The 22,759-nt window shown below is 37.3% G+C and overlaps 1 protein-coding gene across 4 annotated transcripts in view; it reads right to left on the bottom strand.

Moving 5' to 3' along the window:
• Nucleotides 1-22,759, bottom strand: part of RUNX1T1 (RUNX1 translocation partner 1) — a 140,293-nt gene that overhangs the window by 27,669 nt on the left and 89,865 nt on the right. For all 4 annotated transcript variants that reach the window (XM_008068495.2, XM_021717784.1, XM_021717785.1 and 1 more), the window contains 4 exons: nt 20,395-20,576; nt 8,641-8,891; nt 3,392-3,477; nt 2,634-2,835 (listed from right to left, as the gene is read on the bottom strand). In XM_008068495.2, coding sequence (XP_008066686.1) covers nt 2,634-2,835; nt 3,392-3,477; nt 8,641-8,891; nt 20,395-20,576 — 721 coding nt within the window. The remainder of the gene's footprint in view (nt 1-2,633; nt 2,836-3,391; nt 3,478-8,640; nt 8,892-20,394; nt 20,577-22,759) is intronic.

Raw genomic sequence — 22,759 nt, 5'->3', positions numbered from 1 at the left:
TCTGTGTCCATAAAGAACATAATGTTTTAACATAGTTTTAAAAAAATAAAATACTTGCAAGCTTTGAATAATGTAATCTACATAAGTTTAACACCAAAATATAAATTCATTAAACATCATTAAAAGTAGCATAACTTGTTTTTTCGTTTGTTTGTTTGTTTTTCTGAGTTGGAGTCTCACTCTGTTGCCCAGGCTGGAGTGGAGTGGCATGCTCATGGCCACTGACGCCTCAACCTGCTGGGTTCAGGAAATCCTTCTGTTTCAGCCTTCCAAATAGCTGGTACTACAGGGGTATATACCACCATGCCTGGCTAATTTTTTCTTTTTTATTTATTGTAAAGATGAGGTCTCGGCAAGTTGTCCAGGCTGGTCTCAAACCATTGGGCTCAGGTAATACTCTCACCTCTACCTCCCAAAGTGCTGGGGTTACAGGCATGAGCCATCATGCCCAGCCTACCCCTTAAGAATATAACTTGTGGCTGGGCTCAGTGGCTCAGCCTGTAATCCCAGTACTTTGGGAGGCCAAGACGAGTGGATTGCCTGAGACCACAGGTTTGAGACCAGCCCAAGGAACTTTTTTTGCCTAAGCTGGATGGTTACAAATATCCCCTTTGCTTGTCCTAAGCAAATCTTTCATGATTAACCAATTTTTGTTCACAATAAGGGCATAAAAACAAGATGTTTATTCTACTCTGCTCTAAATAGTTTTATTTAGACCAGTATTGGTTCAACTATACTTAATTCTATTTTCATTGCTTGCCTTAATGCAGCCTGACAAATATATGGGTGGTGGAGTGCAAAAAACTCCAGAATTTATTTATGAAACATTGTGTGTTTATTTGTATGTATTTAAACTTTGGTCACTTTCAAAGTACTCTTTGTTTGATGCAACACACCTATTGAAACACTTTTTCCACTACTCAAAACAGATTTTGAACTCATCAATTTGATGACTTTTAGTGCTTCTGTTGTTTTTGTTTCACCTTTTCCCTGGCAAAATGGTCCTCCCTTTAAGGACAGTTTTCATTCAGGGAAACAAACAAACAAAAAATGTCACTTGGGGGTAAGGCCCAGTGTATAGTGGAGGTAGGGCACAAGAATCATGTGGTTTTTGATCAACATCTGAACACTCAGCATGGTGTGGGTAGATGCACACCATGTAAACAACCCAACATGAAATTGGCAAATGCAATGAAAGAATCTCCAAAAAATTCACTGAAGCCAAACACAGTCTCTCACAGCAATGCTAGCTGGTACACAAATGCTGATGGGTTCTTACAAAACTTAGTGGCAGAGGCTTGTCCTACAAGAGGGCAGACTTTCAAAAGATAATTCCATTTTGGGGGGAAGGAGGTCCCCCCTTGTATACTTTTATCTTTTAAAATACACTTTAGGATAATGTCTGCTGTATATTCAGTGGATTGGAATTGTCCTTTATTTAATACTTATGACGATAGGCACATTCAGCATACAGGAATTAACAGAAATCCAGATCCTAAGTGCAAAGGAAACCGTATTGGCTAGGAATGATTTAAATTTTTAAAAATGTGATCAATAGCCAGATAATATATTTCAAGTTTTTAATTTTTGATAATCAGCCATGAGCTTAATCTGCATGTGTATAATATAGCTTTTGTTTGTTTGTTTTTTGGTGTCATGGACTGTTCAGTAACCTGAGTTAGCTGACAGATATGGGTATGGAACTAAACACATAAGAGAATATTAGAGAATGGGGATGTGGGGATAAACACAAATCCATTTTTACTAATTTACTCAAATAGTATTCACATGTAATTAGCAGCAATATAAAAGACAACACACTTATTCAGGTATAATCTTGCAGACCACTCCAAAATTCTTTTGGGTTGAAGATTTCTTTTAATATAATTGAGATTATATTCTCTCTATAATCCCAACAATTCCCAAATATAGTAGCATTCAATTTCTAAGGCATAGTTATATTAACAGTCCTGTTATATAGCTAGAATTAATAAAATCATGATTAAGCAATCTAAGTTATGATCAAATCACAGGAAGAAAGCAACATTTTATCATTACTTTTAAAATAGCTCTAGGTAAAATATACTGCTTTTAGTTCTCTCCTCATGGAGGGATTTGAGGACTTTTTTTAAAATATAAGATACAACTATAAATCAAGATTATCTTAGAGACTGTTTCTTGAATTAATCATTATAAAACATACATCTCTGCATGCAGTGCTAACATTGGTGAGCAGTGGAAGAGTCCTCTAGAAACCTTGTTAGAAGTACCCAAACCCCAGGCCCTTCCCTGAAATTGTATTTTTGCTGGTTTGAGGCAGGGTCCAAACAGTTGTACTATGAAGGGGCACACATTTTACTTATGCACATGAAATCCTGGTTCAGCTCTGAAACTCTGGCATAAGCTCAATACATCACCTGGAAAAGGAATTTAAGTGTTGTGACCATCTCTTTATATGGCAATCTGCTCACTTTCCTAACAGATTCACAAGACATATTTCAGCATATGTAAAGTGTTTATTGTTCTAAAATTCCCTGCATAGCCTTTATTTTTAAAAAGGCAAGTTAAAAATAAAGCCAGCATTACTAGCATAAAAAATTTCTGTTCAAGATGTTCATCTGAAGAAAAGGTACCTAGTGCAACTGGGTCTGGGTTGACAGGACTCTGCTGCCTGGAGTGGCTGCTGCTACTGCTGCCGCCCTTTTTTAAATCCTCGGCATCACTGTACCGCCGGATCCAGTAATTCAATTCCTCCCGGTCTGCTTCCTGACATCGCCTTAGTACGGTGAGAGATCGTCTTGTTTTTTCTACCATGTCCATTATGCAGTTTAAGAGCTATGGGAGAAATGGGGAAAAGGGAAGAACATGTAAATCACTACTAAGTAAAGACTTGAGTGGGTAGTGAAACAAACTACTTCAAGACAATGAAGGATGAAGTTTTATTCCTGAAGGTTTCTAATATTTTCAATGGTTGCATTTGAAATTCAGACCCAAGAGAGGAGAAAATTCAATGGGAATAAGAAGAAATGGTAGGATGTATGAACATAAGCCAAGACAGAGAAAATATCACTGAAGGCATTGTAGTCAGTAAATCCACCTTTCCAAATACTAATCCCATTAACTTTATATACTAAGTGCCCAATAAATAAATAGCCCACAGATTTGCCTTCGAGAATTCCTTTCCAAGATCTAAACAGGTCGCTTAAGCAGCTTCCAAATCAATTTTAGAAATCAAATCCTATATTCTACTTCAAACACTCTCACTCGTTATTTTTTTTGAAGGATGGCAGGAAATATAATACCATCAAATCATCACCAAGCTTTTATCACATAATCTTACTCCAGTTGTTTTCAAAACATTTTTTAACCTAAATGATTACTGATATCTTACATGGTCAAGATGTTTCCATTCTTCTGCCCATTCTCTGTCTGTTAGTCTGTGATCAATCATCTCTTCTTGACGTGTGCCATGCAACCCTATAAATGTAGAGAAGGAGGTTGAATCATGCTGAAGCATTCAGTACACAATCCACATGCACACAGACTCATAGCAAGGGCTATTGGGCAAACTCAATGATATGAACATATATTTGATTTTGAATGGCAACGAGTCAGAATTACCTAATGGATTCTTTAGAGAATAATAAAATGTTGGAACTAGAGGGAGGTAATCTGGTTATAAAACTTTTATTTTACACATGAGGAGACAGAGTTAAGTGACACCAAGTCTAGAGCTAGTTACTGATATAATGCTCCATAAGTAAAAATATAGATACGTTTTAACTCTTAATAAATACAAGAGACCATAAGTAGATATTAAGTGGTTTCAAAGTATGGTTATCTTGCTTTAAAAATAAAGACAAGAAAAGTCATTTCATGGGCAAGGATATGCTTTTTCAAATTGAGCATGCTAAAAATTTTTCCACATTTTTGCATAGTAGAAATGAGCACAATTCTAATGCTAAAATTAGGCTATGAAAAGACTTATAGAATATGAAGCTACATATACTCATTCAACTTACCAAAAAATAAAAATTGGACATTCTTCATTAAAAAAATTAACATACCATATATAATTTGACAAATATCATAAGTCCATGCTAACAAACTGAAAATTCTAATTTGAGGTCCATAAGTACTAATGGTCTTTAGCATCACAGTTAAGACCCTACTATGAAAAAGTAACATGTGTTTACCAAGTGAACATCAATATTAATGAAAGTGAGTAGTTAGCTAGAATGTTCAGCAAAATAGAAAGTGTGGTTCACTAAAAAGATGGGTTGGAAGGCTCTGATCAGAGAAAACTAGAAACGTGTTGCTCCTCTAACTTACTTTACATTCTACTGTAAAGCAAAGTCATTGGACTATGCCAATATTTTTTCATTTGAAATTATCAAAACTATTATTTTTGTTTGCCAGCTCTCACAGTGTAACTCTGAACAGTAAATTAAATCTGGCATGGTTTGGGCTTCTTGACACCTGGGCTCCTTCTCTTTGGGTCTTATATAAGCATTAAATGACAATAAATGTGGTAAGACACTGCATTTCACATTTTGTGAGATTGGAGTGGTTAGAAATTCTTTTTTGGCTGATTTAGAGAAATGGAGATAAGTCCCATGATTGTTTTCAGCCAACTATGTAAAACAATTTCATTTATAACTGATGGAAGTAAACAAATTTATAACAGCTCTTTCTCAGACTAAGTAAAAAACTAAACGTGAAACACTTTGCACCATTCCTATCCAATTAGAACATGCTCCAAGATATTTTTAAAAATTAAAATTGTCAATGCCACCTATTGGTAAAAAAAGTAAAAGTACAAATATGTTTTATTAATTTGCATAATAGAAAAGACACGGGGAAAAGCAGTACTTATTGTTCTGCTTGTTGTGATTATTTCAAGTTAAAATGTTTGCAAATATGTGATTTTTGTTGACTTATTTTTTGCCTGTGTTTTTTTTGTTGTTGTTTTTGAGTTGAAGTCTTACTCTGTCGCCCAGACTGGATTGCAGTGGCCGCTCCTGGCCACCGCAGCCTCGACCTGCTGGGCTCTGGCAATCCTTCCACCTCGGCCTTCCAAGTAGCTGGAACTACAGGCGTGCACTACCACACCCAGCTAATTTTTTTTTTTTTTTTATTGTACAGATGAGGTCTCACCAAGTTGCCCAGATGGGCCTCGAACCCACGGGCTCAGGCAATCCACTCATCTCAGCCTCCCAAGGCGCGGGATTACAGGCTGAGCCACCGAGCCTGGCTTTTTGCCTGTGTTTTAGGGGAAAAGCACCACCATTAAAATTAGTCATCATAGAAAACGAGTGGAGAGTGATAAGGATATAAATGTGGCAGGGATTTTCATAATAGAGACATCTAAATATTTGTCTTTATGGACAAGAACTCTAGAGGTCTCAAAGTTTCAAAAATTTAGCAGACTACATCAATGATGATACAAGTTCTAACATCTGGAATAACATTAATCAGCAACAGGATGTCTATGGCTAATGAGATTCTAACATTTGTGAAACAGTGCTAAACTTCACCTCAATTTTTTAAAAAACAGTAAGTTCATTATAAACTTGTTTCAGCCCAAGTGCTTGATAAAAAAATACAGAATTTGTCTGCTACTTTTGAACTCTCTCTGAAGGTTGTTTGTTAGATAGAATCTAATCTTAAAAGGAAAAAATAAGCCGGACTCGGGGGCTCAGCCTGTGATCCCATGCTTTGGAAGCCCGAGGTGAGTGGATTGCCTGAGCCCGCAGGTTCAAGACAGGCCTGGGCAACTTGGCGAGACCTCATCTCTACAATAAAATCAAAAAATTAGCCGGGCGTGGTAGTGCACGCCTGTAGTTCCAGCTACTTGGAAGGCTGAGGCGGAAGGATCGCTGGAGCCCAGCAGGTCGAGGCTGCGGTGGCCGGGAGCGGCCACTGCACTCCAATCTGGGTGACAGAGTGAGACTCCAACTGAAAACAAAAAGGAAAAAATAAATCAAAATTTTATATTTATCAGTTTTGCTATTTTAGATATTTAAATATTCAGAATCATACAATTGCTATTTATATTCATAATCCCAGAGGGAAATACCAGGGAAAAATAGCTCCTAATGATTAAATAGCTCATAATCATATTTTCACTTGTGGGAAACTTGACACTAATGTTGTGTCTTCACTGGTTCTTATGTTTTAGAAAATTTTTGTTAACTAAGCTAAAACTCTAAGCTTACTTATAAACTAATGCTGCTTACAAGTTATTTTATTAAAGGATTCTAATGAGCATACATCTCTACATACAACTGGCATTTGTAAATCATACCAGACTACAACTACCTTCAAGACAATTTTTATATGCTCAAAATGGCAGCCTGACATAACACCATAATTTGTTATTCATGCATCAAGATTTCATTTTATATTAACACACACTAAACTCTGCCAGACTTTAGGGATGATTTAGTAACTGCATATATTTATAGAGATTAGCACTATTAGTTTTTAAACTAATATAATTAAAAGGTAAAGAACATGGTCTGAAGAAAATCACATAAAACCAATGGATACAGATATAATTCATAAAGGGGTATTTTACATTACTAGATGAAAACACAATCACTGCACATAAGCATAATTACTTCCTTGCTGATTACTATATAGTGCCCTGGAACTAATATTCCACAAAATAGCATCTGCTGCCTAAGAAATAGGCCATTTCCTACACCTACAAAATGGGATCTCTTGAACTCGTCTCACAGTGACCTGATGATTCACTGCTATCCAAAAACATTCAATCATGTTATCCAAAAACATGCAATCAGTCCTTAAGTCATAAATAAATGCTAGGATTTTTGTGTAGAAGAGTGTTGTTATCACATTTGACTTGGGGGTCAAAATATCAATCCAGACCAAGAAATAACATAACCACTTCTGAAAGCTCTTCAGAAATGGTACCTGTGAGAACATTAGACAGATTGGCTATTAAGAAAGCACAAATTACATGCTTAGCCATTTGTCTGAAACACTATATAAATGTAGAAATTACTGTTGTGGGGAACCAGAACTACTAATTTACTGTCTCACAACCAAAATTGCCACTGTCCCTTCCCTCGCCCTCATTTTCCCTTTCTGCTTTCTAAACATCGGGAGTGTAGCATATAGAAAGGCAAAAAAATGGTTCTATATATACAAGCCCCTGTTTGCTAGCAACCTAGTTGGAAATCAAACGTAACGCTTCTGCATATCAGGCTCTCTCTACTGTGGCTACAACAACAAAACAGGAAAAACAAAAACAAAAAACCACCATTACTCTACTCAAGCAGTGGCTGGCTGCATTTCCCAGGGTTCTGTATTCTCTGTTGCGTTTTCTGGATTCCCACTTGTACTTCATCCCTCCTCTTTCCAGTATCTTGCCCGCCAAACCACCCATGTCAAAAAAAGTTGGCCAGCAACTAGTTACAAGGAAGAGAAAGTCCTGCTGGTGGGTGGTATGGACACAAGACACAGAAAAAGAAGAGGGAAAAAAGAAGACTCACCAAAATTAAGACTTGAAGATCCTTGCAACAGTACTTACTAACCATCTGATACCATCACCAACTGATGGTCATGTGTATCAAAACTTACCTTGTTCATCTTTCCTCTCATTTTTGTTTTTTTGCTTTGTTTTTTTTGAGTCGGAGTCTCACTCTGTCGCCCAGACTGGAGTGCAGTGGCCGCTCCCGGCCACCGCAGCCTCAACCTGCTGGGCTCCGGCAATCCTTCCGCCTCAGGCTTCCAAGTAGCTGGAACTACAGGTTCATGCTACCACGCCCGGCTAATTTTTTGATCTGTTGTAGAGATGAGGTCTCAGCAAGTTGCCCAGGCGGGTCTCAAACCCACGGGCTCAAGCAATTCACTCACCTCAACCTCCCAAGGCACGGGATTACAGGCTGAGCCACCGAGCCCAGCTTTTCCCTCTCATTTTTCATAGCAGACACTTGTCCTTTAGAAGACAATGTGTTCTAAATGCTTTACTTCCAATAGTTTTATGCAAAGAAGAAAGGAATACAAGCAAACAGGGCACGTATTTGCCTAAATTCACCTCTCCTTTAGTATTCTGATCTCTGACCCCAAATTATCAATACTAAACTTTAATCACTGCCATTTTCAAGCCAAGAAAAACCACCAAATCATTCCTCAAGGAATATCTGGAGGTAAGTCACAGATAACATATTTTGGGAACTCAGAGTATTATGGAGGCTGAAAAAATTAAAAGGAATTTTGAGACTATGTGAAATAAAAGACACAATGAGAGAAAAACTGATTTTTAAAAAATATCTATGGCAGAGACACTATACATACACTCTGTTATATTAAAAGAGAATTCTAGCTTAAAAATTCATTTTGCATTGTTAACACAATAGAGAGTCCTCTGTCATTCATTTAGAAGTCCCTTTCCAAAAAGACTTAACTTGCTGTCTTAACACAAGTGATTGAGAGAGAGTGTGACTGTCGATAAGCATATTAATACCAATTAAGTTTTCTCAAAGAGACAACATAAAGTAAGAGAAATTGTACCCTATCACAGATTTCAAGCCTCACATTAGGTTGAGAAGTAATGACTCAAGTCTTTAAGCATCCAATCCCATAAGAAAAGAACAGATCCTCCAGTCTTACCCATAGGTCTGTTTCTGTCCCTGAGGTCCCTGTGGCTGGGGTGTCGATAGGAGTCCCTGTAGTGGTGGGCAATGGCCATATCATCCAAACGGTAATGCTGAGGTGGAGGTGGGGTGGGGTGAGGCAGGCCATTGGGCTGGTAGGATAAGCCATTATTTGGACTGTACCGCTGGCCTGGGCTAATAGTGCATGGTCGCTTGCTTGGATGCTCTGAGTGCAAAGGCTCTCTGTCAAAGCCATTTTCTTTGGTTCTGAGGGGAGGAAAAGAAAGGAGTTTGTTTCATCAAGTACTTAAAAAACAGCACATTCAGTCACTCATGTTTGACTTGGAATATAAACAGAATATTCCTTATTGGCCAGAAACTTTCTAAACTCAGCTTCCCAGAGAACATATGGGAATTCACTGAAATCCATGCTGAGACCTAAATGAACACAAGACTGCACACAGAAGAAAATGCTTCACTTCTCATCAAATTAACAAACATCTTTTCAGCTGATACTCATGTTGTTAAGTCACAAATAAGAGGAAACTCAGTCTCCTTCTATAGATAACATTTTCACTCAAAATAGAGTACTTGATTTTTTAACAAATAACCCAGAGATCAACTGTATTTGGTAAAGATTCAGCAAGGTAAACGTCACTACTCTCTTGATAAATACTTAAGGTATCTCATTTTTGTGTCAGAGAACATCTAAGAACTATGTTGTCCAATCTAGTGGCCACATTTTAAATTAAAATGTAAGTCAATTAAAATTAAATAAAGTATCACATTCAGCTCTTTCATAGCAGTCACCACTTTTCAAGTGGTCTAGAGCTACCTGTGGCTGGTGGCTATAGGACTGGACTGCACAGATGTAGAGCATCTCTATCATCGCAGAAAGTTCTACTGGAAAGCGAGATTCAAAGTGAGCTAATACAGTACACAATGCAATGTCTGGGACCCAAGATAATCTACCAGAGTAATACAGAGCTAGCTGGAACTAGAAGGAAAATCTAGGTCAACCCCCTTATTTTAAAGTTGAGGAAACACATACCCAAAGAGCTTGCATATCCTATCTGGGGTTATCAGATCATATGGCAGGACAGGCACACCCTGTGATGCACAGAACTTTGATCTTAGCCTTCAGATGGAATGCACTCTATAAATGAGATCTGATAACTAATCACAGTTCCTTGGTTCTCAAACAAGTAGAACTGAAGAAATATGTTCTGGTTGAATGTATCTCTGTTGCTTACAGACTAGCCCAATATATTCGATAAGATAGGAACAACCCATATTCAACTTTGACCGGAATCACAGCTCCTAAAATGATTTTTTTTCATGGCAGCTGGCTCCCCTCACAAGACCAGCACTCTGTCCTTAGACCAGTAGCAACATCTATTTTCCCAAGGAAATTTTCTCATAAGAATTCTAGCAGTTCACAGTGGCTGCAGACTTCCACATGCCCTTTTTTAAAATTTTAGGTAGTAAAACAATAGCACAGAGGCCTCTAGATACTTTTGCTACTTTCCTGGCATCTTTTGACAGTCTCTGTCTGACAATACCAGGGGGATCTGAGTGGAAACTGAATCAACAACAGAGATTATCAGGGAAAACAGGATTCTACAATGGATTGTCCTTTTTGGCTCTTAGGCTGGAGCCCCATTGACAATTTTTACACACCAGATTGAGAAGAGTAAAGCAGTTAGAAACAGATGCATAGGCATAGAAGGAACTGAGGGAAAGTCTGCAGAGTTTGATGGGAAAGTATATGCCTACTACATGCTAAGAAGGATATGCTGTTATGGAGACAGGGGACTGTTCAATATTGGAAATGACAGCACAGCATGGCCCCCGCAGGAGTGGCAACCAGAAGTCTCCATGATGCTCCCATCAAAGTATGCATCTGCAGTAAAACATACTGACTCCATGCATATTGATTACTGGTATCAGACTAACATATCCAGTATCACTCAGACATGACCTAAATGCACTGTTTTAAAAGAATTTTTAAAGGTGAAAGGAAGCATTCCAGATATGGACTTATTATCTTCTAAGAGTATATGTATGTAATTCTAATCTGTATTTTCATGTCCTATACATTTCTGAATAATATTCTTCAACATTCAATGCATATTATCAGTATAAAGCAGACGGAAAATACTGAAGACTATTAGCAGCTATGAACATAATGCTAACATAGCACCTACCTTACTGGAAGTGTGGTGTAGTGGAAAGAGCACTGGACTGGGAATCAAGAGACCTGAGATCTAGTCCTGGCTCTTCCATGACTAGCTGTGTGACTTTGGGCAAGTCACTTAACCTCTCTGGACCTCAGTTTGCTCATCTGTAAAATGAAAGGGTTGGACTAGATCAGTGGTTTTCAAGCTTTGCCACCTGAGATGCTTAAGGGATGCTGCAGGCAATGAACTTTTCCCCAAAACAATCAAGATCAGCAAGATTTAAAGGGCCAGAGGAACCCAATTATTTTTGTTTTTAAAATTGGGGTTCCACCTAAGATTTCATTTTTAAGTCTGTTGCTAAAGTCAAGTTTGAAAACCACTGGACTAGATGATTTCTGAGGTCCTTTCTAGTTTGTTATCTCTGCAATTCAATTATTCTGTATTTACAACTAAATGCTGTAGTGACGCAGATCAAAACACTCAGGGCTGATGGTCCCTTGGCCAAACTGTAAGTGTCTAAGTCAGCCACTTCAGCCAAGTTCTCTGTTCTTTGCTTTGAACAATTTCTTAATTATAGCTTATTTTCTGGGTAAAAATAGAAAATATCCTCTAAATATATTAGTTCAGGCCCTGTAGCATTTCTAAATATCAAAACACATTTGACCCATTTGGGTCAAACTGCCCCAACTGACTGGTTTCGCCTCTCCCTGTTCAAATTATAACAATAGCATACAACATTGGAAGACTTCCTACAATTTCAAATGGGTGGATATGTTATTTGTCCTCATCCTTAGATGAACCCTCTGATGAGTGCTATCACTTTAATGATTTGATTGCATTTTTAAAAACAGCACTCCCACTCTCACCCTCCCCCCACATAATAACAAGGGCAGTGATATCCTAAGAGACAGGCTAGGGCCTGAATCTGTCCTTGTACCTCCATCAGGTCCTTATTGTCCCATCCTGTGTTCTATCACCCTACTAGCTACTGAAATAATAAAGCTCCTCATCATCTCACAGAGCTAGCTGTATTTTAACGGTGAAGCATTAAAACTTTCATGGTCCTAGAAATAAAGCTATGAAGGGTCTCCCTGGTGTTTCCTCAGGTCGCTCCTGTCTACTTATAAGGCCAACCTTTTTCAAAGGTTGTATGTACAGAAAGGTAATTTAAACACCTAATTGCTGTCTGTCTGTCTCTTAGAAATATTGACATCTACCTCTTATTCAGTTGGGTGAGTTCCATATTTGCAGTTTTATTTGTTGCCTTTTTAAAAGTATATTAGGCAAAATTGCAAATACTTGTCAATGTCTCATACCAGCGCACTCTTGAAGTAACTCCAAATCTACATGAGTATATTTTATTGCCTAACTGGGAGACATTTTCCTGAACAAATTCAACCACTTTAACGTTTCTCAAGGTCTGATGTCCGAAGGGTAGAGGGCACTCAGGGCACTCAGGACTCAGTTGTGTGAACTCAAGTTACTTAACTTCCTGGCTTTAGTTTCCTGTCTGGTAAAATGGGACTAGACTAATAGGAAACAATACTTATAAAAACAACTTAAGAGGCAACTGTACCCCACCTCATGCTGTTTTTTGTTTGTTTGCTTTCCAGTTCCTTAGTAACAGAGGCCATAAACTATTTTAGAAAGAAAACAAATATATTTTTAAAACCTTAAATGAAACATTTTAAAAGTCATGAATGGCTAGTGTGCACTGATAATCCCTTAGTAACAATTATATAAAATGGTATAACATTCAAGGAAATGGGGAAGCATGAAAAAAATCTATTATAAAACATGATAATAAGTAGAAAATCTCCTAAATCATAGGAACAGGGATATGTTTTTTTCCTAGATTAAGATTTTATTTTATTTTTTTGCTCTGTCACCCAGGCTGGAGCACAGTGGCATGATCATAGTTCACTGTAACCTCAAATTCTTGGAGTTGTCATTCTGATCCTATCACCTCAGCTTTCTGAATAGCTAGGACTATGGCATGTGCCACCACACCTGGCTAATGTATTAATTTTTTTTTTGTATAGGTAGGGTGATGCTATATTGCCCAGGTTGGTTGTGCACTCCTAGCCTCACACAATCAACCTGCCTCAGTCTCGCAAAGTGCTGGGATTACCACATCTGGCCTAAAATGAGTTACCACATGATTTACCATGATTACCACATCTGGCCTAAGTGAGAAAATACCATTTTTTTTAAAGTGAGAAAATACCATTGTAAAGATTGTTCTAGGTGGAGGCAAACTGGTAGAGTTTATTAAACCTTTGAGTGAGAAGAAAGGTATTTAACTTCTTTTCTTAGTCCTGTTATAAATAATACTCCTCAAGTGCTTACTTATCTGAGTTTCAGCAGGTATTTCAAATGGACATGCCCAAACTGACCTCTTTTTTCTCTTATGCTTCCTTTACCATTTTCTACCTAGTCACCCAAGTAGAAACTTGGAAGTCACTTTACAATTTTCTTCTCCAAATCAAAGTCCTTCTACTGATCTCTTAAGCATCTCTATATAGATCCCTCATTGTTGTCTCTGTCACACCACTGTCCCATTCTGCCAGCACCTCCCACAGCCAGGAGCCCTCCAGACTCATTTGCTGTTTTTCTCAACAGCAAAGTCCCATCCCTAGACTGCAGCTCCCTGCAAAATGAGAAGTGAGACACTGGATCTAAAATTCCTTTGAGGTCCAGTATTGTCAGGTATTGAGGACTTACTTTATTCCTTATTTTATTCTTCTGTTTTAGAATTCTATATCTAAATCTTATGTGATAACAGTTAGATTAAGAACCAAAGACATTAATAGCATCAAACATATTTTCCTTTCCTTGTCTAACACATGAGATTTGTTCAGATTTTAATAGAAGGACTAGACATTAAATCAAAGGGCAAGAATCACTCTTGTCATCATATTTTCAAAACACAATTCAGCAAAAGGTCTCTTTAGAAATTTTGAGTTTAGATAAGAATTTCACATAATATGTTTTTATTAGTATTGAATAACGTATCTGAAACAATATATTTCAAATTCCCCTGCCTCCTTAAAAGAAAAATCAAGCCTAATTCTTCACGACATACTGCAATGGTTTCTGTGTTTTGCTATCACCCTGAAGGAAGTAGGACATTAAGATGATAAAGAACAGAGAGCTGAATGCCACAGGACCATCACTATTGGGGTAGAGAGAAGCACCTTTAATCTCTTCATCACTCCACCACCACCTAGGAGAGAGAGCCTTCTGAACAGTGTGCTAATACCTTTAGAAGTAAATAAGAGGCAGGTGGATATTTACCATTCTAGACACACAAACATGAAACCTAGACCTTCAAGGACTGTAATACGCAAGCCTTCTTTCCCAAAGTGAGAAGGTGGGATGCTTCCATCACGTGTCTCCTGAAGCTGGCCATCTGCTCAACAGTTAGACTTCCTGTTACTGACTGTCTCCCTTGCCTTTCTTCATTCTGTCACTGCAGAAGTATTCCATTTCTACTGCTCCTGCTGTTTGGAACGATCTTTTCTTATTCTAATCTGTTATCTGCACATTCCAACTGGAGCCCTCCATTTTTTTCTGGTTAGTGAATCAATCACAGTATTTGGTTCTTGGGCTGTTCATGGTTTTATTCATCACTGTATTTCAAAGATGTATTTTTTAAAACCAAATAAATAAGACTCTTAGGGGAGAGACCATTTAGCATACTACTAAAAATGACTTGCATTAAATTTAACTTGGATTATTTGCTTAAATAGTGTCCTGTTTGTTTAAACAGTGTCTTGTTTGTAGTGTCTCACTTTGTTTTGTTTCAGGTCTCTACATGAGCCACACACCATTCAGGGCTTCAGTGGAAATACAAAGATAAGCGACACATGATGCCCCTAAGCCTCCATAAGATTATGATTTAGTGCTAGACCTAATTCTTCACCATAAAAAAGATTTAATTGGAGCTATAAGATGTACTTTCACACAGAGCAGTTACCATAAAAACAGTACAAAAGTGTTATAGAAGATCAGAGTAAGAAAAGAGTACTCCAGAATGACTCAAAAGAGCAAGGGCTTTGATGTAACATGGAGTTGGCTTCAAATTTGACTCTACTGTTTGCTGGCCATATAAACTCTAGAGGTTTAACTCTCTAAGAGCCTTGGTGTTTTTGTCTGCAAAATGGACGGTGGTTATTGCAGTGCTATGGAGAGGACTATAAGAAAGAATTTATGTAAAAAGCCTAACACTTATTTGGCATTCATTAAAGTAAATCAAAGCACTCTGTTTTCAGACTGGAGTGTTCAGAGGTTAATGGTACAGAATCATGGTTATAAGAGCGTGGGTGTTTGAATCTAAGAACCTCTTGCAAGCCACGTGACATCCGACACATTATCCAGCCTTCCTGAAGCTATGTAATTGGATTGTTAGGAAAGAAGTGCTATATGTCGGTCTGTAAATTATTCAGCACAGGGCTTGGCATATCTTAACTGCTCAGTAAATAGTAACTATTGTTATAGCATTTATGATAGGGAAACCTTCATTCAAATAGTAGATATTAAGTCAGGTGGTAAAGTATAAATAGAATTATGGCAGATAAGAACCGGAGAAGAGAGCAGAAACCATCAGTTGGAATACTGACTAAGGCATAAAGAGTATTCAGTGAAGCTAGACCCTACAGGAGCAGCAAAAAATAAGGCTACCAAATTAAGACTGAAGCTGAAATGTGGAGAGACCAAAATGTCCTCTAAAATGATGCTCTCTCTCTTTAACATACAAAATGTAATTTTATGCTATTTCACTAGGTGTCTTTACAACTGATGTGACTAATACTTTAAAAGATCATTACTACAGGTATGTTACTCACTTCTTCGTGCAACCAAGGAATGCATAAAAATGCAATGTAAAATAAGAATGAATGCATGTAATATAAAATCTCTACATTTGTTCATAGAATACTGAATATAGATTACTCATATTTAATTACTATTTGTATCATCAATTGTTCCTACAATTCCTTGGAAAGTGTAACTATCTTTTCTTGTAGAAAGACACAAATAATTACATGTCATTCATCTTGTAGAAAAGAAAAAATTATCTTAGCTGATTTAGTAGGTATGTACTGTGATCTATGTACAAATTTTACATCTATAACCAACATGGTTTCAAAACAATGGCCATCTGACCCTCCAACCTTCAGCTTTTTAAAACTTACTCATTAAGCTGGAAAAACTGGCTGACTTTGGATCATCTATTATTGTAAAGATATATAAACCGTCAGAACAATATACTATGGCATTTACCCACTTAAGCAACTGTAGAAAATAAAAGAGAGAAAGTTAGGGAAGAAAAGACTCAATTTTTAGTTGAGTTTCCTTATTTAAATTCTGCACATTAAAACATATTCTGTGCAACAGGAAAATTTCAAGTATATAAATATGCTTGTTTCTTTGCTAAGAAGTTTTGCAACTTTAGGCAAGTTCTTTGGGTCTTCATTTCCTAAAGTAAAAAGAAAAGAGGACCAGCTGGGAGTGATGGGCACACCTAGTCCCAGCTATTCAGGAGGCTGTGGTGAGAGGATCACTTAAGCCCAGAAGTTTGAGACCAGCCTGGGCAACATAGTGAGACACTGTCACCAAAAAAAAGGGGGAGAGGGAGGGGACCTGGTATATCCATAGGATCCTTCCCTGCCGACAAATTACATAATTCTAAATAATGTTTAATTCTTGGAGGACGAGGCAATACATATTAATTCAACTACATGGAATTTGTATTGAATGAAATTCTCAAAGTGTTAAACAGAGTAATGTACAGCATAATTACATGAAAACAATGATATATAAGAAGAAGATTAATACTTTACATCAATCATTCGAGATAGTGGGGAAAAACTGTTACTTATACAAAACCAAAGATCATTTAGTTTGGTTTCTTAAGAAAAAAAAGTATTCTAAGTCAAAAGAGTAGCATTACAGGTGAGAATACAAAAGTAAAAGGCACATTAGGTTAAAAAAATAAAAAGCTTCTATATCGAAGCTGTGAGTTAAGAAAGACAGTAATAATAATTAGCCTAACAAAATCATTTTACTTATTAATTTCAACACATTCTGCAGTCTTAAAGAAACGAAGCACAAACTTCCTCATTCCTCATGGAAGTGTTTGTGTCTCCATGAGCCACCATGGTGAGCAGTTTTAAAGAGGACTCTTAACTTGCAGTCTTTGTGGAAGTGTTCATTTTATGAATAAAAAGAGATCACATTCCCTTATTCAGGACCTCCCATCACAGAATTGAAAATGGGTAAAAGGATAAAGGTTTACTATAAATAATTAAATTTTCCATATTAACAAAGAATAAAAATCATAATTTTCTATTAACCTTCCTAAACATTTTGGGGGAAAACAGCATAACTTTTAAATACAAATGGTCTTTTTCTAATTTGGGTAATACACTTCTACCATAGACATAAAAACTCAGTACAATTATTCAAGGACTCTCTGCAGAACTATTTTTATTCTGTATTTCCATACCGGAAAAAAACAAAAAACAAAAAACATAGACTTCCCTAGAGTATTCATTTCTCTGTAAATAACAATAATGTTTTTTGTTTAAAAAAAAGAAAAGCATAGCCAGCGACAATCACATTTAAGGATGAGAAGAAAGTTAAGTTTGCCAAAACTCATCCCTGAAACACGTGATGGCTGTTTAGTACATTAACTCAGCAATCGTCACAGAATTTAAGCCCCCAAAGTTGTAAACAAAATATAGAGCGCTCTTTTGTTCATGACATGTCATGAACAAATTACTAAAATGTGTTTTCTCCTCAGGTGTCAGTTTTTCCCTCTTTTAGTGACTGATGGCTCCCAGTGTTATTACAGAAACAGATTGATCTTTTTAATGAGCCAGTTTAATAGACTCCAAAATCTCACCGTGGCTGCTCATCCATGTCAGACCATATGCACCAACAAAACATTCAGTAAAACAAAAAAAGCTCTGCTGTCAGACAGCTCCATACTCTATAAAATTTCATATAGTAGATCTGGCTATACAGATAAATAACCAGGGAAAAGGAAAATGCATATGCAAACAAGATGCAGAAAATATATGCAAAAAAAAAAAATACTGTAGAGGCCCATATTTTCTTGGCTCTGATCAAATTCCCACAAGATACAAATGTATTTACACAACATATTCTCATTACCCTTCCTCCTAACTCTAAGAAAACTAATTTACCATCTTTTTTTCATTATGACATATACTTCAGAGTTCCACTTGAAAAAGAATCTTCTATCCAAAGATCAACCATGTGAATTCTGACTCCAGCAACTGTCCATGAATAATAGCCAATGGGAGAATAAGACTGAATACTTTTTAAAAAGAGAGTTCTACCTGACAGAACGCACATATGCACACAAGGCTACAGATCATCAAAACACGTATGCTGAGCATCTGTGGAATTTAATATGAAGTTTTTACATCAGTGTTAATGTATTGCTCAGTGCTTACCTAAAAATTGTCCCAGGAAAGTCTAAAGTCAAGGTACACTTTAATATAAAATACTGGGAAAGAATGAGTGAGAAAATGGCTGGAAATACAGAGAAATAAATGAAACAAGTTTTCCTATTCCCTGCTATGATAACTTAGCAGTTAAGAATTCCAAAATAGGTCATGTCTATTTTCAATTTTGCATACAGGATTATCTCTACATTTATCCTATCTATCTAAACCTTTTCCTGTTACACTCTCTTCCCCAAGCCCCAATTACCCCAGACACATATTCTTCTTTCCAATTTTCCATCCAGTCTCTCCCTAATTCATTTATCATGTTATCCTGGGAATATGGAACAAAATATCTCAATACTTGCATGTAGTACTTATTTCTTACAGGGTAAATGAATTCAGACCATATGTAATGCATACACAAATCATCTATCCTCAAGTATCTCTTGGTTTTTATCATTGTATGGACATGCCATTCCAGTACTGGGATTAAACAGTTCCCTTTAGAAGCTAAAATAGTAAATGCTCTAGCTACTACTAAATATGATTGAGAAAATATGATTTGCAAGAATAAGAAAGTCATGCTGTTGGTAGTTCATATACGGAGGGGTTCATCTACAATATGTCAAAAGTAGACTCATATTTAACATTTTGCTTTAGGATTTTTAAACTATTAAGAGGTCCTATGTCAAGAGAAAAAAAATTCCAGAGACTGTAGCATAAAACTGCTTAACAGAGGATTATGTAATAACTGTACATAAACTGGCTGGCTTTTAATAACATTCTGATTTGCAAAGCAGCTAATACATTTAAGGGTAGCTAAGTCGGTCACAGATAGATGTCTCTGAGCAGCTCCAAAGATCTTAAGCACCCATGAATCTGGAACACAACTGCACGAGAGTGTTAACCTCTCAAAGGCTGTTACACCCATGCCTGATGAAATGCATAAAAAGAGAATAGATAAGCAAAGGAAGAAAACAATGCATATGAAGAGTTTTTTAAATATAGTTTCATTTTTAAAGTTCTCCATATTTTACAAATACCATGCAAAATGCTGCTAATAAGGTCTTGCATTCCTCCATCAGGAAATAATTCTATATGATGAGGTATTCATGAAAATCATTTTAATAGTTTCAGGTGTATGCCTTATTCAACAACCACTTAGTAGGATTTAATGGAGAAGGCGCTTTATTTTTACATTTCTTAGAATTCTCAGTTATGAGAACAGAGTATCTGATAGAATAGTGGCTGATAAAATTTTCATCAAAAATACCATCTGTCGGGCTCGGTGGCTCAGCCTGTAATCCCGCGCCTTTGGGAGGCTGAGATGAGTGAATTGCCTGAGCCCGCGGGTTCGAGACCCGCCTGGGCAGCGAGACCTCATCTCTACAATAAATCAAAAAATCAGCCGGGCGTGGTAGCACATGCCTGTAATTCTGGCTACTCGGAAGGCTGAGGCGGAAGGATCGCCGGAGCCCAGCAGGTCGAGGCTGCGGTGGCCGGGAGCGGCCACTGCACTCCAGTCTGGGCGACAGAGTGAGACTCCAACTCAAAAAAAAAAAAAAAAAAAAAAATACCATCTGTTAGGTTTGTTACATAACTCTTATCTTTACTCAGTTCATCTAACTTCCCAGAAGTTTTCTACATAAACCAAAACAAATAGCTACCACTGCACTGTGCTTATTGAGTAACACATACAGGTCAGCTTTCAAAACCATCATGTTTTTAAAAAGCTTGGAATAGCAAATTTCAGAATATTAAAGAGCAAAACAAAGTTGGGTTCAACTGTGTTATACATGATAATTTTAATATTGATATGTGTATAAGAACCATCAATGGTATCTAGAACATATGCAAATTCATCTTCACCTTTTAGCTTTAAAATTATATGCAGCAAAAATTAACCTATACACAAGCTGAACTGACACTGGCCAGAGATTCAAAACTCTGTAAAATACCAGGTGAGAGCAAGATACCTAAGATGGCCTCACTGTCTTATTGTCATTATGCAAGAGATGTTGGCCAGCAGTTTAAAAGTGACATGAAGCATGTTTTCATGCTGCAGGTATGAGGAAAAGGCCATGGTTTCTTCAGGGGCCTACTCCCTCTCACCTGTCTGGAGTTCGCCTCTTCCCGTTTTCGTTCACATCGAGAAGCAGCTCTGAGGAGTCAACAGGTGAGGTGGTGCTGGCATCCAGAAGCAGCTGTTCATGCTGGGCGAGGTACTGGGCAGGGTTCTGTTTGGCCAGCCTTGCGCAGTGGAGGAGCTCACGCTGCAGCAGGGGCAAGTTGGCCTGCAAGGGCATAACAGGAATGAGAGGATGAACTGGAAGGCTTCTGATCTGCTGGCTTAGTCTACTTTTCGAACACTGGAGCAGAGTATGCAAATACAGCTACATACAAATGTCACATGCACACCATAGGTTCAACTCACAGGCACAATTCTCAGGACTGCCCCGAGCACAAGGTGTCTGACCCTCAGTGTCTTACTTCACCTCCCCCCCATTTCCCCATTAATAACATTGGGAGTGGCACTTATTATTTCATGCTTAAATATAACTTCTACAGGAGGTGAGACTCTAGCTCCATCCATAAGAACTTTGGTTTCCCCAAGGAAGATAGAGAGCATGTAATATATATACACAGTCCAATTAATCTCAGAGAGGTTCCCTGAAACACATTTTTTTTTTTTTTTAAATCTAGTGACTCACAAAGGTCAAATAGGCTGATCCTATGAAATATCTCTAGTCAACTAGTAACTTTAAATGAAAAATGTAGCCAGGCTCGGTGGCTCAGCCTGTAATCCCAGCACTTTGGGAGGCTGAGATGAGTGGATTGCCTGAGCCTGCAGGTTCGAGACCAACCTGGGCAACTTGGCGAGACCTCATCTCTACAATAAATTAAAAAAATTAGCCAGGCATGGTAGCGCGTGTCTATAGTTCCAGTTACTTGGAAGGCTGAGGCGGAAGGATCGCCAGAGCCCAGCAGGTCAAGGCTGCGGTGGCTGGGAGTGGCCACTGCACTCCAGTCTGGGTGACAGAGTGAGACTCCAACTCAAAAAAAAAAAAAAAGAAAGAAAAAGATAAAATAAAATAAATGAAAAATGTATTTTAAAATATAATGATAAGCATTTTTCATAATCATAAGATTCATACAACATTTAAGTGATGGTATAGGTGTGGTCAGATATTCCAGTTGGAATTCCCACAAGCAGCACATACCAGTTCTAGTCTATAAAAGTAAGTAGTAGTCTGCTTTCTTTGTATCAGCCTTTTCTAAGAAATACACACCATATATATATATATATATATATATATATATATATATATATAAAAAACATTGGGAGAAATCCTGTATACCGGTGGCTCTCCTTGCTGAGGCCAATACTCTGAATAGAGATTCTCAAAGACTTGTTGATAGGCTGATAGGTAATTCTGGCAATTTCAAATGTAATAAAAAAGAAAGAGACAATTTCACAATAGTAAGGCATTATAATAAAAACCTAAAAAAGCATTCTACTCTGACATTATAAATCCAGGTTGTCATTGCTTCTTCTCTTTTATTTTTATTATAATATTTTTAGGGAGGGGAGAGGAAAAGAGTAGATATTGAGGAGAGTGAACAGCAGTCATCCCCAATAACACTTAACTTCTGAAATTCAAGGAAAGATCAATAACATAAATCTCTTTGCAACTCAAAGCTTTTCTTTGTAGGAACCAGGTGCCATGTACACTGATTAACCTAGCATGTAGAAAAGCACAGTTGGTCACAGCTGCCTCAATCTTTGGGTCCAAGAGCCTTAGAAAAAACCCTCTAAAGAATCAGAGACAGGCACCGAAGCTAGCTACCTGCAATTCAAATCCATTTTCTGAAAATATGAATCAAGATACTATCTCATAATGATACCAAAGCATATTTCTACATAAGGTAAAAAAGACCAGGGTATTTGCTAAAGATAAGCATATGACACACACTGTAACAATGGAAATAACTTTCTAAATGATAATAGTTAAAAAATAAGCTCTTTGTAATTAGTAAAGGTGACCATGTGGGAAACATATTTTCTAATATTTTAAAAATTTTTTCCTCCTCAGTAAAGGTAGAGTTTGGATACCATTGACATAAAATAATAAAACAAAAATAGCATCTCCCTGAGAACATTTTAAAAGTTTTTAAGAATCATTCTCCAGTGCAGTCATGCATTGGTCAATGACAGGGATATGGTCTGAGATATACATTGTTAGGTGATTTCATCTTTGCACAAATATCATGTGTACTTACACAAACGTGGATGATATAATCTACGACACACCTGGGTTGTATGGTCTAGCCTATGGCTTGTAGGCCACAAACCTGTACAGCATGTTACTGTGCTGAATACTCTAGACAACTGCAACACAATTGTAAGCATTTCTGTAACTAAATATACAAAAGGAACAGTAAAAATTTGGTATAATCTCATGGGACCACCATGCAG

This window comes from Carlito syrichta, unplaced genomic scaffold (assembly GCF_000164805.1).
Source record: "Carlito syrichta isolate Samal-C Ts95f unplaced genomic scaffold, Tarsius_syrichta-2.0.1 Scaffold311065, whole genome shotgun sequence".
Classification (NCBI taxonomy): Eukaryota; Metazoa; Chordata; class Mammalia; order Primates; family Tarsiidae; genus Carlito; species Carlito syrichta.
Note: the sequence above shows the minus strand (reverse complement) of the source record. Positions and strands in the feature narration are given on the sequence as shown.